The sequence below is a fragment of the Anser brachyrhynchus genome (genome assembly GCF_964034855.1).
Source record: "Anser brachyrhynchus genome assembly, chromosome: 3".
NCBI classification, from domain to species: domain Eukaryota; kingdom Metazoa; phylum Chordata; class Aves; order Anseriformes; family Anatidae; genus Anser; species Anser brachyrhynchus.
Window position 1 is genome coordinate 48,944,072 of NC_137696.1, and position 16,232 is coordinate 48,960,303.

Genomic DNA, 16,232 nt, shown 5'->3' on the forward strand with positions numbered 1-16,232 from the left:
CAGTTTGACTGCACCTGTAATTTTTCGAATAGTTTCTATTAAGGTTTCTTTCCTTTTTTTTTTTTTAGTAACCTGATCTTGATTGACAGCTTTGAACTCCAACTTCCTTTAGCAACTTCTTCAAGTGAGCTCTAAATACAATCCCTGTCTGAAAAATGTGATGCGCTGTTGAGAACCTTATTTGGTGAATTAGAAAGTCATGCTGTGGAAAATAAAAGATGCATGAGCGAATGTAAGGCATACAAATATGGACTGCAAAAATTTTAGAAAAATATTTGTTCGCTGAAGGAATGACAACAGAGCACTAAAAATAAACACCAGAAGTCCTCCTCCCCTTTTTTAATAGTCTGCTAGAACAGTCCTTCATTACTGATTTAGTAAAGATTATGGCTCCGAAGATGCTGTTTTTACAAACTCCTGATATGCATTTGCTGCACACAAACAAAGTAATTTGAAATCCTATTTACTGTCAACATGAAGGTGGATTCTGTGTGTAGTATGTTGCAGGGCAGTAGAAACAGAGCACATTCCTCTCCAAGAAAGGAGGAAGGCACTATACTATCTGGGAAAGAAAATTTCACAACAATAAATACAGTATATCTGCCATGCAAACAGAAATGTAACGACATAGGTATCATTTATACTTTGTTGAGTTTTTGTTTGTTTTTAAAAACGCATGCTCCCAGACCATTACATGCTGAAATAAAACAGTTCTACAGAACAGACAAATCAACTTTTACCCTGCATATTCATATCCATTTGGAAAATTTCACAGCAATTTCATGCTATCATCAAGTCAATTAGATAATCACTCTTCTAATAGCATATCAGGGCTACTGGACAGTGAAACTACTGTATATCAAATGAAAGTTTGTTTGTACTTTGTTTATATAACTCAATTCTTTCCAAACAGTTCCTTTCAAAAGGATTTTGAAAAGGCTGCTATCTCAGATCAGCTGTTCTTCCTTCATACTTGAATTTGAAGACTCTTATTAAATATTACGACTTTTAATCATGAAGATAAACATACCATCTTAGGATACTTTGAGACAATTTACTGTAACCGCAGAAAATTACAAACAGGTAGCTTCTAAAGCACCCCCCCCCCAAAAAAAAAAGGGAAAAAAAGAAAAAAAAGAGCATGCTCCAGCTTGATGTTTATGTTCATTACAAAGAAGTGAAGGCATTTTCCTCAACAAGGTATCACTGATATATCAATGGAACTAATACATTTCATATAAAAACTAAAAAACTTCCAGCTTCTGATCCACATGCTAATGGTCGAATAGAGAGAGATAGAGAGATACAGCTGTGAGAATAAAGGTAGAGGGGTTACAAGTCCAATAGCATTGTCAAATTAACAATTACAACAATTTTCCTTCTGAAATACCAACAATAATACACTACTATTTATTTCCTATGCTAAATTGGACAGCATCAAACCATTTAGTGATAACGAGATAAGTGACATACACCAAGCCCAATCTTTTAACTAGCGTACTTCCTCATAAATACATTCCTAATAATACTGATTTCACAAGGAGTGTTTAAGAATCTGTACTTTATCAAAGGAAAGAAAATATGAACACACAAAACACTTGATGCTTAAGGCAGTAAAAGACACTACACAAAAACAAGTAACTGATAACAGATAACTACTTTTTTTTTTTTTTTTAATTTGAAACTGGATTCTCTCTTCTGGGTTGTCTCAAGTGATCTAAAATGACCCTTTTTTAAATTCTCCACCAATCTCATTAACACATTCTCTCAAACAGCTCAATAGGAGAATTTTAATACGGCCCTACACACCACTTATACTGGCCTCAGAGCAGCATTTAGAACCTTTAAGGAATTGTTTGCATTTTCGAATGGATGTTTGAATTAGCACCGGGTTTAACAAGACACAGTAATAAAATGTAGCTCAAAGCGGAATCCTAGTATAATTACATAGGGCAATTAAAAGCAATTACAGGCATGCAGCATTTCTAATTTAGCTCCTTGTTCTCCACAATCATTTTGGATACCATATCAAACATCTGATGATATATTTTCCAACCTGATTTTAGTGATGTCATTATTTCAGATTTAAACACATTTTTATTCTACCTGGAAGAGGAGGCTGCACAGGTTGTATCACCTCTGGCTGCTGCAGAGGATTTCCGAAATAGACAAACCACTCTTTCACAGAAGGACAGGATCCACCTAAACAAAGACAGAATTGGGTGAGTAAGTCGAGTGCAAGCATTGATACTTGCGTAAAAGTTGGAAGCAGTGGTGGTCAGGGTTCTAAGTAATAGGAAGTACTTCACAACGACTTGTTTGCTCTACTTCTTTGAAATTAAAACACAAAAGATTAGTTTTAGTATCTTTATGATAAATCATCAGAAAAAGTGAAGAGAGTTTCAATTATGTACCATAAACATGAGTTTGGAGTTGGGAACCGCAGCCAAAAATGTAAGTACAAAAGTCTGTGGAAAGCATTCGAAAACATCTTTCAGCCAACTCTAGGCCTTCCCATTCCAAGGCAGTTCAGGCAGGGTGGAGGCATCTGGTGTAGTTTAGGGACCTGCATGAACTACCTCAGCCTCTCGGGGCCACAAACGCAGACAATCCTTAATATGGTCCTCCTGCCAGTTTGCCCTGATAATTCCTGTATCAGGATTTACAAAAAAATCTTTACAGGAAGCCTTGATGGCTATATATCCATAGCTGACAGCAATGGAGTTACCCCAGTCAGATGCAGAGCTTTTAGAGACTATTGTTCCAGATCTTTTATCCGGTATAAAGGTATTGTTTATGCCTAATAGCTCAAGTGGCTTCCTAGCCCTCCAAACCCCAACCTCACCCCTGCTCCATGTAAAGATTAAGGCGTCTTTTAACTTAAAAGTTTCACTATTTGAGCCACATGCTCCCCACCCCATACTGGCTTTAAAGCTGAGCTCACATTAAAATCAAAGGGAATCTGGTACCTTACTTCTCTGCATCGCTCAGAACATGTCTGCCGTAAGGGTGTTGGGGAGAGGAAGACAGAACAGTCAGTTACCAGTTCTGATTTCTGTTGTACAAAGCTAACCAAGGTCAGTTTCCAGATTCACAGAATTGCATCTATAAATCCTTCCAGCTCTCACTCAGTGTTTTTGAGATACAGGGGGTTTCAGTGGTACTAACAACAAATCCCTGCCTTTTGTCATTAATTCCCACCACTGTGCATTTTAATTCACATAGATTTCTAATGCCGCAATGTGAACCCCCCAAAAATCTTTACCTAGCATAAAACATCAAAGACACACAAACAACAACCAACTCTCCAACACTCTCCTCCTCTTGTCTCCCCCATCTCAAAAACTTCTGTCACATTAGTTTCCTGACCTTGTCCATAGTTCAGTGCAGAAAATGACTGCTGGCATGAATGAGCAATAGCATGTCATGGTGCAGGGGAAGAATAACCGCAGATGGGGTGCTAGACTCAGGGATAAGAGGAGGGGAAAAGAACTTGACAAAATCTGTTTTACTGCCCTGCTTCTTCTACCTTCCTTAAGCATGGACCTGTAGCACAAACTCCCAATGAAGGTGAAGGACTGAAGAGTCAGCAACTGGACTGCAAGGGACAGCACTACACCTGTGCTTACCATGCTTTGTTGTTTGAAAACTGTTGATGTGAAGAATAAAATGAAAAATGCCTAGGCTGGGGGAAAAAAACCTACACATTCAACTGCACATTCCAATAGCTGAAGAGTCTCAAATCTTGATTATAAATCATTGCCTATGATAATGTTTTTCCATTAAGAAAACCTTCCAATTTAATATCCCAAAGTCACTTTCAGAAAGCATTTTCATGTTTTAGCACTGTTTGAAGCCATTACGTAAATGACTCTGCTTTATCCAATCCATTCGACCTCCTAAATTTTAGCCTGGTTTCTTAAGGAAGCAAGGCTTATATAATTAGGATGTCTGTCTTTTAACTAATTGATGGACCCACTGATCTTTTTCAACTAAATCTGAAACAGCACAAAAGATTTCAACTGTATGAAACAGCAAAACATTGCATGAAACTGGTGACTCGGCTGACAGATCCTATTAGGGCACCAACTGAAAGAAAGGCAGGAAAGTCAAGTTACCTGTTCTATCTGAATGCACTGGATGGCCAAGCAATAAACCAATAGCTACGGTAGACACAAAGTTGAGTAAAAAAAAAAAGTACATGGTATTTGGGTAGAACAACAAACAAGAGGGGACATACTTGACAACACAATATATTGCAGAAGGTCCTGCAAATTCACAGCACATGAACCTAGCAAGAACTGCATTGAAAGGCGATTACTAAATGCCAAGTCTTCTGGCATGGAATTATCTCTGGGTAAAAAAGTAGTCTAATTTTTGAAACATTTTTTCCCCCACAATACACATATAGATTATCACCAGTGAAATTCAAAAACATGATTTCCTTTGCTTAAATAGACCCTGTATAACCTGTGAAAGCACTGCCTAGTAGCTAAAGGAAAATTTCAGCTACGTGCAAAACATTGACCTAAGAGACTGCTGGAAACGGTGTGCTCCTCTACACCTGCACCAACGCCAACCCTACTGAGCAGTCACTTGTGATAACTGGCAAAAATTCTACTAATGGCCTGTTTTTGACAGTGTCAAAGGCATGGTCAGCCTGGGCTGCTAATCTTAGAACTGGGAGTGATGCCAGGACTTCCAGGAGCTGGCCACGTGTTTAGGCTGCATTACATAACCTTGCAACTGGTGCAGGTATTTCCATGGACTGAGCTAGTGCCAAAACCTGTCGGCTTTGTTCTGAACTCTTTGTGTACAAAAGAAAGAGCTTGGCTTGTATATCAGCCTGCACTATTTACTGTTATTTTTCCCTCCTCCTCGATTTTTTCTAACAGTACAGTTGTTCTAGGAACAATGTTGAAAGTTGACAACTTATGTAGCACTATAAAGCAATATTCCACCTAGTGCTCAGAAGAAGCTCTGGTAATATTAATTATATTTTTAATAAACACAAGCAACAAGTGTTGTATGATCAAGATCATCCCCCTTCCTTTTTTTTTTCCTTTTTTTTTTTTTGGTGGGGTGAAAATAAGGCTCTTATTCTAGTAATACTTTGGTAAATAAATGTATGCACATGCTTACCATACATCAAACTACAGCCGAAGTGAAAGCTTCAAGAGCAGTTCTTTCAGCAGTCTTGTTAACTTTTTCAGGTGACCATTGATTTGCTCATTCTCACTCCCTGCTATTCCCTCAGGTTGTTTTACCACAACTGTTTGTGACTACACAGAGTCAGATAGGGAAACAGAACCAGGTTAGTTACCTGACTGCAAGAAAGACAGGGAAGAGAAAAATGAGCTATTTTCAGTTTGCCACCATGTAGCTGCACAAAGAGCTGCACTGGCACAACTGAGAGGTTGCACAGGGACTGAAAGGAATGGCTGTGCAAGAAAATTACACTGGCAGTGGCAGCAAAATAAATGCTGGCAAAGTGGCATGGTCTATGCAGGTGATTTCAAAGGATATGATGACATCCAGCTCCTATTGATTCTTGGGTATCTTAGGCATCTAAAAATCTTAACCTAAATAAACAAAACGTAAGAGGTTCTTGTTTCAGGGTTGATGGAGCAGTTTACATTATTTTTAATATGTTCTTAACTAAAACAGCAATTGCTGCTTTTAAAAAGTGTTGGCTGTTTTGTTATCCTTATTTAACACTAAATAAGAAGATTTGCAAACTGCAAAGAGGTCAGTATCCAAACCAGGAATCTTATAATTGAGGGATCTTAAGGAATAAAAGCGGGTATACATACGTCTCCGCTGCAAACTGGAACATTGTGTAGTTAGCTGACTTGATTTTACAAGAGCTACACTGGCAATTGTTTCTCTACAGCAGCAGGCTCCAGCCTAATTTAATTGGTTGCCTCCTTCCAGTAAGCTCTTCTTTTTAATGCTAATCTAAAGTAATTCTACATTATATGACAATCTACATACAGTGCTGTTTACATCTCCCCTTCCTACCCCTCACTGAACTACAAAAAAGTCAGACTTTATCCGAGTGAAACTCGTAAAGGATTCTACTTACTTTGTAGAGAACACTATTGCCTTGTAGCTCTACAAGGAAATTCATTAAAAAATAATGCTGACATTCACTTACAAATTTCCATACAGAATCTGATTAATGGTCTACACTCTTGACCTGAAAGCAACTATACACTGGAGTAAATACCAACTAACCAACCCATGAACGACTAGGAAGTGACACAGTTAAAGCAGAAAGAGGTAGATACAAGCAATAAAAATGCAGATTTATTACGGTAGCCATGCAGACAAGCTCTACCTACCTTTTTGGAAAGGTTAAGGATCGAGGGTGTTCAGCATGATTTACTTTACAAAACTGTTTCTGGAATTTGAAGCATGAACTGACAGCAAGTAAAACATGTTATCCATGGTTCTATTCTAAAATCACTTTCTTAAAAGAAGACCTCTTTCAAGTCCAAATTTCATTTTCATTACAATTCTAAATTAATGTTTCTGTATTTCAATTCTAATCTTCTTCATCTGACCACTACAAACACTAACACAAATGCAAATCTGCCTACTACCCTGCCATCCTGCAGCAACAATTGTTAATTAGAAGTTTTGGTACTGGGTGTTTCTGAAAACATCAATGAATATCCTGCTGCGCAGAGGAACAAACAAAACTCAATGAAGTTATAATTGTCTACAAAATTTAGAGGCAATAGGCTGAAAAATGAAAGATGACAGATGTGCATGACTACTGCTGAGCTTTTTGTTATTCTCTCTAAAGGACTATGTAAACTCTGAATCAGTTTTTCTTATTTTTTCCTATTATGGTATGACTTCAATTTCTAGTTGGTGAAGGAAGTCAGGTACCTCATTTATATGGCCTTTCTAAGCACATAGTTTAAATATTAAGTTGATTGTGGGGCACTTTCATCAATACAAATGTAAAGTGATTAACGAAGAGAAAACAGCATATTAAAAAGAATAAAAATGCATTTTTTCAAGTCACTGCCTAAAAGCCACTGGGAGCATGAAATAAAAGCCACCACAGCTAAAGATAACATTTAAGTAATGACAGTCTCAATAGCGCAAAATTTGTACAAGGATGCACATAAAAATTTTGTGTCTTAAAGTAGAAGAGAAGCACAGATACCTACTGCAGTATCTGTTTATACAACTGGATAAAGAAATCTTACTTTCTTCCACCTTGATGAAAGAATTAATAATCACTGGCATGACTGCTTGTGTATTACTGCAATAACTGTGTTTGCCTATCAGATGTTCTTAAAATCACAGACTTAAAATCAACAGAAGGCAAAACGGTAACTATTTTGTAGAAGTGTATTACAGCCGACATTAATTCATCAGGAGATACTTAGTAAAACAAAACAAGGCTTTATATCCTCTCAAACTCTTAAAATATTCTAAATGTCTTAGTTTTGCTCAATCTTTTGATGATTAACAACTTTTACAACTTCCCATTTATCAACAAAAAAATACGTTTTTTTAAATCTCTTGAAAAGTACTGAAAATTAACAGCATGTAGAAAAACTACAATTTCATTGTCAAGTTTTCTTTTGACTCCTTACAAACTACATCTTAGTTGCCCACAGTTTTTATCCTAAATGCCATGCAGAAGTAGCCACTGAAACAACAAGTTCAAGATTTCATATTTCAGAATTTAAAGTACACTTGAATAATGGTGTAAGTAGGCTAACCCGTACCTTTTCCAGATTCCAACAAGACAGAATAAACATGCTGACGAGCAGGGCGAAAGATGAGTGCCTGTCCAGGAATCTCTGTATCGCGATCATCTTCCAAAGAGTTGCTGCACTCAATCACTCCACTACTCAGGATATTGAAGATTACGTAATTTTCAGATTGGATGTGTTGTTCCTTAGCTAACTGTTCAAAGAAAGAAGAAGGCATTATCTCCAAAATTAAGAATGATCAAAAAGTAACAAAACATATCCATTGTTAGAGGAATCAGTACAAGTGGACAGAGTGGTCAGGAAAGGAACAAGCACTTTTTCAAAAAAACAGAACTATACTGTTTTCAGACACCTATCTTTTTATAAATAGGAATTCCCAGGAAACCCATCATTGCCTTTCTCTTAATCGCTCCTTGAATTCATAAATCTTGAGTTTTTTTTTTCACAACACCTTTTTAGAGAGTAATCGTGCTTAGAATGAGTTCTGAATTCAGACATAAAAAAATGAGCTGTCCTCCATTAGCCACTCTTCTTCAAGAGTTCTTCCCTTTCTAAAAAGTGTATATACACTTCAAAAAAAAAAAAAAAAAGTACGACACTTGAGTGAAGGCATGACAAAACCCAAACTTTTCATTTCATTGTAAGACAAGCTATACAAGACAGTCCCTTTTCTTTCCTGAGAGTAGTTGGATTTGTGTACTTTACATAGTGGTGAAATTAGAATACTGAAACTTCACCACACTTTTACTTTGTGATAGCTTTTTCCCTCAAGGAAAGAAACTCCAGTGAGGAAACAAGGTCTCCAGCCTTGCTGAAAAGCAGAATCACAGCATCAGGCTGCAGGCTGGCCACCCACCAGATGCAGGCACATCAAATGCCTACAGGCAGCCAGGGTACCTACGGGGACAGCTGGTCTGGACCATCTTACAAACAAAGCTGCTCTCAGGTACCCTACTCTTAACTAATCTGGATTGGCCAAGTGCAGAGCCAGCCATACTTTCTACTTCCAAACCTCAAACCCAAACTACAGGGGTCTAATTCTCCTGGACCCATGCTTTATGGTGCACAGGCACAGAAGTTTCTCTGCTTGGCATTCTCTGCATGTGTCGCGCTACCCGTATTATTTGGGTTGTGCCATCTACACAGCTACCTCAGTCTTTTTCGCAGGGAATTACCAGACCACTGGCCAGAGAAACTCATCATCTCTGCAGGATCCTGGTACCTACAAGCCTAATGACTCAGGAGTTCAAAGCTGCAGTCAAACACTGGCCATTACTGATCAAAACTAATTCTATGGAAAGGTCACACTTCCCAAATAACAGCTCACATGAGCATACAATGAATGACAGGCTTCTATATAAATGGCCAGTCAACAGAGATTTTCTTACAGCAATAAATTACTGGTTGCCCGGGAAGAAATTCTTCAGGATTCCTGATGTACTGAAAGAATGTAATCTCCCAAATCCACTCTTGTATAAAACAAAACCAAAGAGTTTTCTGAGCATGATTTGAATAAAGCACCACGGAACTATTTCAGACAAACTTTCACAACTACGAGATCATTTGAAAATGCTAGTTTCTTATCATTTGCAAATAGCATACACATCCTAATGTACTGGAAAAAAAAAAAAAGCTGATTTCAATAGTAAAGTTGTTTTCAATGCTGTATCTTGAAAAATACTTCTAATTTACACATGCAGACAGCTAGAAGGGTATGTTCTTCTTCCCTGAGGGAACCAGGAACATGAGGCTATGTCCCTGAGGTTGGAACTGAGCTGTGTATGCCATTTGTGCATGTTTTAGATAACGTGTAAGGCAAGTAGAATTACATTGTGGATTTCAAAATATGAAACAAAGCACACACATAACATATATAAATATTTAAACACCTGTAACAGAAAAGCAGAAGACAACGTCTTCAACTTTGACTGTAATTTCCTTGGCTCAGGTATGAGCTTAACGTGGGATTTATGCAGCAAGAGTGAGACATTCTTCAATGGAGCTTCTAAACGTTATTATTTCCGTACAGCAGTAGCTCAGCATGATGCTAGATAACTGCAACACTATAAATGAAAGATTAAACCAAGAAATAATGACCACTTGTCATAAAGACCACATGGTACATTCTCTTAAGGAGTAAGGATATTAATACTATTGCCCTGGCTGTAATCCCACCTAGATAATTACATTCTGCCTATTTTTTCCTTGCACTTCAAGCATAAACAGTATTTTTCAACACTTCATTAGGATGTAGTGTTATTGTTTTTCTAATGATGTCCTGTATTTAACTACTACAGTCAAAAATTACATGTATTGTATCTACATGTGGTTAACATCAAACCCAAAGACGTCTGCAGTTTAGCTGAAATGATCATTGCATAGGTTTTAATTTAGCTTTTAAATGTTTCAGAGTCTTTTTGAAAAGGAAAATGTAAATTACATAATTAGAGTAATATAATGAGGAAACAAAAATAGTCTTAAAGCAAAGATGCAAGATAAGTAAGAGACAGAAAAAATAGGGAGTTAGTAGATGACTAATACAGGGTACAAAAGCCACTACCTCCTGTAGCCTTTTCTTTTTTTTCAATTAAACCTCAATATATTCTCTGAATTGCTATGAATTTGCAGAGTTGTGCTCTAGGCTTACTGCTGTTGTATGAACTCCGATGCAAGGCAGCTCAATTGGTATAAAGATTAGCCCATGTCTTGGCAGAGGAGTTTTCTATTAGCCAGGCAGGCTACCTGAGCTAACACATCCAACCTGCTAGAGCGAGCCAATCTGACTGTATGGCTTCTCACCCCATTGCCAGTGCATCTCTGCCTCCGTAGGAAGCCATACGTTAAACCTCTTAGTGCAGCCCTGCCCTGTGAGGATCAACAGGCCACTGCTTTTGGTTCATTTAAGGGCAGTGCATCTGAATGATAATTAATGTGGTACTAAAAGCTTGAAATATAGATTTATTGGAAGCTTTCCTGTCTCCTCCACAACAGCAATTTTAACTCCTGTGTTCTTAGCACAGCTCCCCTTTGGTACCTTGACTGCATGTGCCAGGCACAGCCCAGCAGACCACTAACCAGCTGCATCTGACTTATGGGCTCTCAAAGCAAAAAGCAAGTTATTCCATCATGCAATACAAGGAAAGCACATCCCTGTGCCCAGCTACCAGCCCAGACACGTGCTGCTCCCTGTTATTTGACCTGACACTTCAAAAAGAGAGGAACCGCTGTTAATTAAGATGTGCCGCATCTGCCCTTAGCATGATGTATATAATACTCCTAATCATAGCTGCTCTTAACAAACAAAATATTTTGTTCAAGCAAATTTAATGAACTCATTACCAACTTTCACTACGTAGTCATGACAATAAACAGACCACTGAGCTTCAGAAGACAAGGTACCTGAAAGATTTCCTTATCTTGACACATGGCTGTTTCTCCTACATCTGAGAACGTTTTGAGATGTCCTGCACTGGGAGGAATCCATGGAGACTGCTGCCCAGGCAAAAGATAGGACTCCATTCCTTTGAGAAGTAATGTCTTGTCTGATCCCAAAGGCAGCATCGCTTCCAGGTGTTTCAGGCTGCTGTACGAGCACGGGATTCTCGAGATGTAGTTTGCTACAGCCAGAATTACGTTTGTTCTTCTGTTGTAGCTCTTATTCTTGGGTGGACAGGTGGCTAAACATTTACTCCAAAAGCCCTCCAACAAGCTTTCTGGAACAACATCATTGCCAAGCAAGCAAGCAAAGAGAGGGAGGTGTGTCATACTAAGACCCAACGCACGGCAAAGAGCTTCTCTGCAGTACATAACAGTGACCAGTTTGTCCAAGCAGAGCTTCTCAATGGAAAAATAGGGAGATGTATTATAGATGAGGTAGTCACTGTCTTGCCCAAGAATTCCTATGCAGTTATGTTGCAAACCATACGCAGCCACCTCAAAGTCTGCCTCCTGCAACGTGCACACTGTTTTTTGACCGAGTGACTTCAGGGCGTACCGTGTAAAAGTAGGCAACGCTGAGGGAAGAACGAACATTCCTCTCCCTGGTTGTTTCCTGTGGGTCTTGACAAACTGAAACAGTGCAGCTATTTCCTTGTAATTCTGCCACCTCCGTTTGATCCACTCATCTCTCTTCTTCTCTTCTACCACTCCATCAAAGTAAAACACCAGCGTGATACCAGCTGCTGTAAAAGCTTTAATAAAAGCCTCTAAATTGGCAAGGTACTCCTGCCACTGGCCACCGCACACCCAGGATTCCGGCGTGTACCAGTGCCTAACACAACTCATGGCATCTACTACGATAACAGGCGGGATATCTGGATGATCGATGCGATGCTTTTCCGCCACCTCTTTCAGATCTACCGTTCTGCAGGCGTCAGGGCAAACTCTTGTCACAAATCCCTGCAAGCCTTTAATGCCCATGGTTGATCTCTGAAACTCAAAGCAGCCTGAAAGAAGAAAAATAAAAACAGAATTCCAAAATGCAGCACTAAGAAATATAATAAAATGCTAGTTTGTTAAACAAACAAACAAAAAAGAACATTTAGAAACTGAGCAGGTATTTCTCTGCTTTTGCTAATAGCTTTTTTTTTTCTTTTATTAATCCTGGCCTTTAAACTATCTGACCCAGTTTTCATCCCAGCAACAAACTGGACATAAAGCCTATTTGCTTTGCCTTCCATCTCCGTTTTTTGTATCAGTGAAAACTGTAATAATCAAAATGTTTTCATCTGCATGACTTTAAACATTTCAGATGAAGTGTTAAAATGTATACATTGCTAGAAAAACAGATACAGATGTAATTTAAAGCTTTATATCATCTCAGCTGACAATGTGCAACACAGGACTTAATGGCTTACTTTTCACACTAAAAGTATGTGACATCTTGTATTTAGATGAAAAAAATAATAAGTAACTTTGGAAACTGGTCCTGTACCTTGAGTGTTCAAATTGCTCAGCTACCGTCACAGTTTACAGGCAGCACTCCATCAGTGTGGTGCCAGCTGCATGCAATACTGACTTCCCCAACATTATTGGCACTGTCAGTTTGCTTTGAATCAGAAACTGAATCCATTTTACCATGCTGGCATTTGAAAACATAGTTAAGTTTCACGGCATGTTTAAAGAATTACAGGCTTACCTATACTTGGTGAATCTACAAATTTGACTATCATGAATAGTGAAGTTATTTTATTAAACGGGATTTCTAACATGCACAGCAATTTTGAACAAATCTATTTTAAAAGACACACGTGCAAATCTTAAGTAGAAAATACATAATTAAAAATTGAACGTCTCATTTTTTGTTTACAAAACACCAAGAGATTGAAGCATAGTCTCCAAATTCTGTGGCAGAACTTTATTTAGCATCCTGAATGAACCAATATATGTGTTCCATAAAAAGAGAGTCGTGGGATAAAATTAAAACCACAGATGACTTCTGTTTTTATTTCTAGAAATCTCAATGCAAATTAGTTTGGCAAAACTTTGACATTAGATGTGCTCTTTCCTCTACTACAAACAGTGATTTCCTTTACCACACCACCATTTTAAAGGACCTTCCAATGAAAACTGGAAGTGACAACGCTGACCTTCTCATCAAGTTTTGTTTTGTTCTTTATTCACAGAAAATATGTTTTGCTTTTATTTTGATTTTATTTGAAAGTAAAATCCTTTCTCAGTTGCACAGTGAAGACATTCAATATGCTTTAATTAATTAGGTACTTTTTTGTTGTTGTTTCTCACTGTTGGTTTCTGACATTTCAATTACAGACTGTCTCAGGAGTGTTACATTACAATAAACATGCTTCTGATATATACAAAACAAACTGAATTCAAAAAAGTACTGTGAATTGACAACTTTTAAAGGTATTTCAGTTCTTCTTCCTTGGAGTTTGAAATACTTAATACCCTTCAGATACAGTTTCTGAATACCATCCTCTTTAATGCAATATGAAATACACGAATTTACATACAACATAAGGCATGGGTACGCAAGGTAGGGCATCGCTTTCTCAGCAGCGCTACTTCCAGTGATACCTGGGTGCCTTTAACACCCCAGCCATTTGCTTTTCCAGGACAGCTCCACCTCTGATTGCAAACGGTTTGAGCACTGGCAGATTATCTATCACTTTCCTTGGAGATCTAGCAGCAAGCGTGAAGATCTTCACCTTTCAGGCTCTAACTTGAGCAGTCAGACTAAATGTTCAGTACCCAGATGCAGTATGCCATTGCAGGTCTTACTGCTGCAGAAACGTGCTGTGCCCAAGCGTTACTTATAATTCAGTACAGATTCCGGCCTTGGTGGCTGCACACCTAGAGCAGGAAGTGTGGTAAAACAACTTACTGGCTGTACCATGTTATATTAAATTGAAAGAGCTATTTCCTTTAACCTTCAAACTCTTGTATCTGAAGCATTCCTCTTGCCTAACAGTTTACGCAAGTCTGTGACACTGACATTATCAGAAAAATCTCCATGACCAGTAACAGCTTGGCCTAATCAACAGAAAGTTAACAGCCAAGCACATAAGCAAGAATCTTGGGCGCTATTACCATTTTAACATTATCACAAACATCTGCTGAAAACGTAATAATATTAATAAAAAGATTTTATATTCTTTCACTCATCCTGTTTTTCTTTCTTTCTTTCATCCAGGAGCCTCCATGTTAAGGGAAACTCTCTCTATATATATTCTGATACTGTAGTGGATTTCACCACAATATTAGGAAAAAAAGATAAGATCTACTGCCTTGAGAAGAACGTCAATAATGGTGGAAGAAGGATTAAAGCACTGGATGTTGGAACTTTCAGTTTCTTAAGAGTTGCAAACTTGCATGTTTTGTGCAACAGATGAACGTTTTAAAGCCGGATGTTTATTTTTTTGTGAAACTGAGATCTCAGGTTTACACGGGATCTCAGCTGCAAGGCTAAAAAATGTTTTTTATTCTCAGAAAATAAAATCTGCAGGAAGAAGAAGAAAACCCTCCACCACCCGAGTAATCAGCGGTGTCTTCCTTCCTTCCGATGTTGACACAAGCACCGGGATTCACGGGAGACCCCTGCTACTGCCGGCGAGCCGAACGCCCGTTGAGTTCACCCCGCCAGCACCCCCCCCACCACGACAGGGATTTTATTGTCCCCCCAGCGAGGCGCAGCACCGCTGCCGGCACCCCCAACCGCCCTCGCAGAGTGCCCTCCGGCCGGGGAGGAACAAGGGGCAAAGTCCCCCCGCTCCCTTCGCCGCCGCGGCCCGGCCTCAAGAGGCCGAGCCCCCCCCGGGGCCATGCTGCGAGCGGAGCCCCGCTCGCACCCCCCCGCCCACCCGCCTCGGCCGTTAAACGGCCGCTGACGGCACCCCCGGCACTGACCCGAGCCTGCGCTTCCGCTTCCCCGTGGGCGGGGCTGCGCATGCGCGCAGTGGTCGGGCCGGGCCCTGCTGAGGGGCCGTGGGGGAGCCGCGGGGCGGCTGCGGAGGGGCCGAGGGCAGCGCAATGGCGGCCGGTGGTGGTGGTGTGGGGGAGCGGGGTCGTCCGCGGCATGGTGTCCCCCGGCACTGTGCGGGCACCGTGGGGCTGAAGGGCTCGGTGTGGCCCAGAACAACCCCGGGCAGAACGAGGGAGGGGGAGATGAAAGAGGCACGCACAGTGGAGCAGTTTAAAAAAATATATAAAAAAAGTCACCAAAATACCCACTGAAGTAGTTTGAAAAATCAAAAACAACAAAACACCCACTGAAGCAGTTTTAAAAAAAATACAACAACAAAAAAAACAACACAGAACCCCAAGCTTCACATCCAAGATTTATGTCACCTTTTGGCTGCGCAGCCTATTGACCGCCGTGCTGGGGGAAAAACAGCGGGGTTTGATCAACAAAGCGGCCCCTGGGACCTCGAGGGCAAAACTGGGGGGGGTCGAGGGCAAAATTGGGGGGCCAGATTGGGTCTCCTTGGCTTTGTGGTGAGCGGGGAGCCCTGCGGCAGGCCCACCTCCGCCCTGCAGGCAACAGGTGGGGGCCTGGATGACTCCACATGTTTTCAGGGGGGAAGGAGGGGGCCGGGGAGCCGATGGAGGGCTGAGATCAGATGTTACTGCCGGTGAAAAATTAAACAGAGCGGTGCTCTGGGGAGCACAGATTAATATATTTGGTGACTCCGCGCGCACAAAGCCTCGCCATTGTGGCCGTGTCTGAATGCCTGTGAATAGGACGGAGCATATGTGGCCTGTCACCGCAGGTGCCCACATCTGTTCGTCTCCGGGCAGATGCTCTCAGAAAAGGGGAGAACATTTCCAAAAGCACGGGCCCGCCCCATCCATACCCATCCTCTGCCTCGTAATCACCTTCTGTGGAGCAGTTTCTGCCCCCTCCCTGCACATACGAAGATGCGGAGAGATGCGGAAAGAAATGGAAACAACGCAAATTGGAAGTGGCTCGGAAAGCCCTGAAAACATACGATCAGACTGCTGCCACCTCCCAAAGTTTATTAGCAGCAGGTTTTG

At 40.2% G+C, this 16,232-nt stretch overlaps 1 protein-coding gene across 6 annotated transcripts in view; it reads right to left on the minus strand.

Moving 5' to 3' along the window:
• Positions 1–16,232, minus strand: part of FAM120B (family with sequence similarity 120 member B) — a 61,787-nt gene that overhangs the window by 39,599 nt on the left and 5,956 nt on the right. For 2 of the 6 annotated variants that reach the window (XR_013948523.1, XM_080585217.1), the window contains exons 1-5: positions 15,105–15,175; positions 13,712–14,051; positions 11,139–12,184; positions 7,752–7,932; positions 2,107–2,202 (exon numbers count right to left, since the gene is read on the minus strand). Coding sequence is in view for 5 of the 6 variants with exons in the window: in XM_080585217.1 (XP_080441343.1) it covers positions 2,107–2,202; positions 7,752–7,932; positions 11,139–12,158 (1,297 nt within the window). In the remaining variant the exon portion in view is untranslated. Of the gene's footprint in view, positions 1–2,106; positions 2,203–7,751; positions 7,933–11,138; positions 12,185–13,711; positions 14,052–15,104; positions 15,176–16,232 lie in introns of those variants that run through there. The other 4 variants (XM_080585219.1, XM_080585218.1, XM_080585221.1 and 1 more) reach the window with 4 other exon arrangements.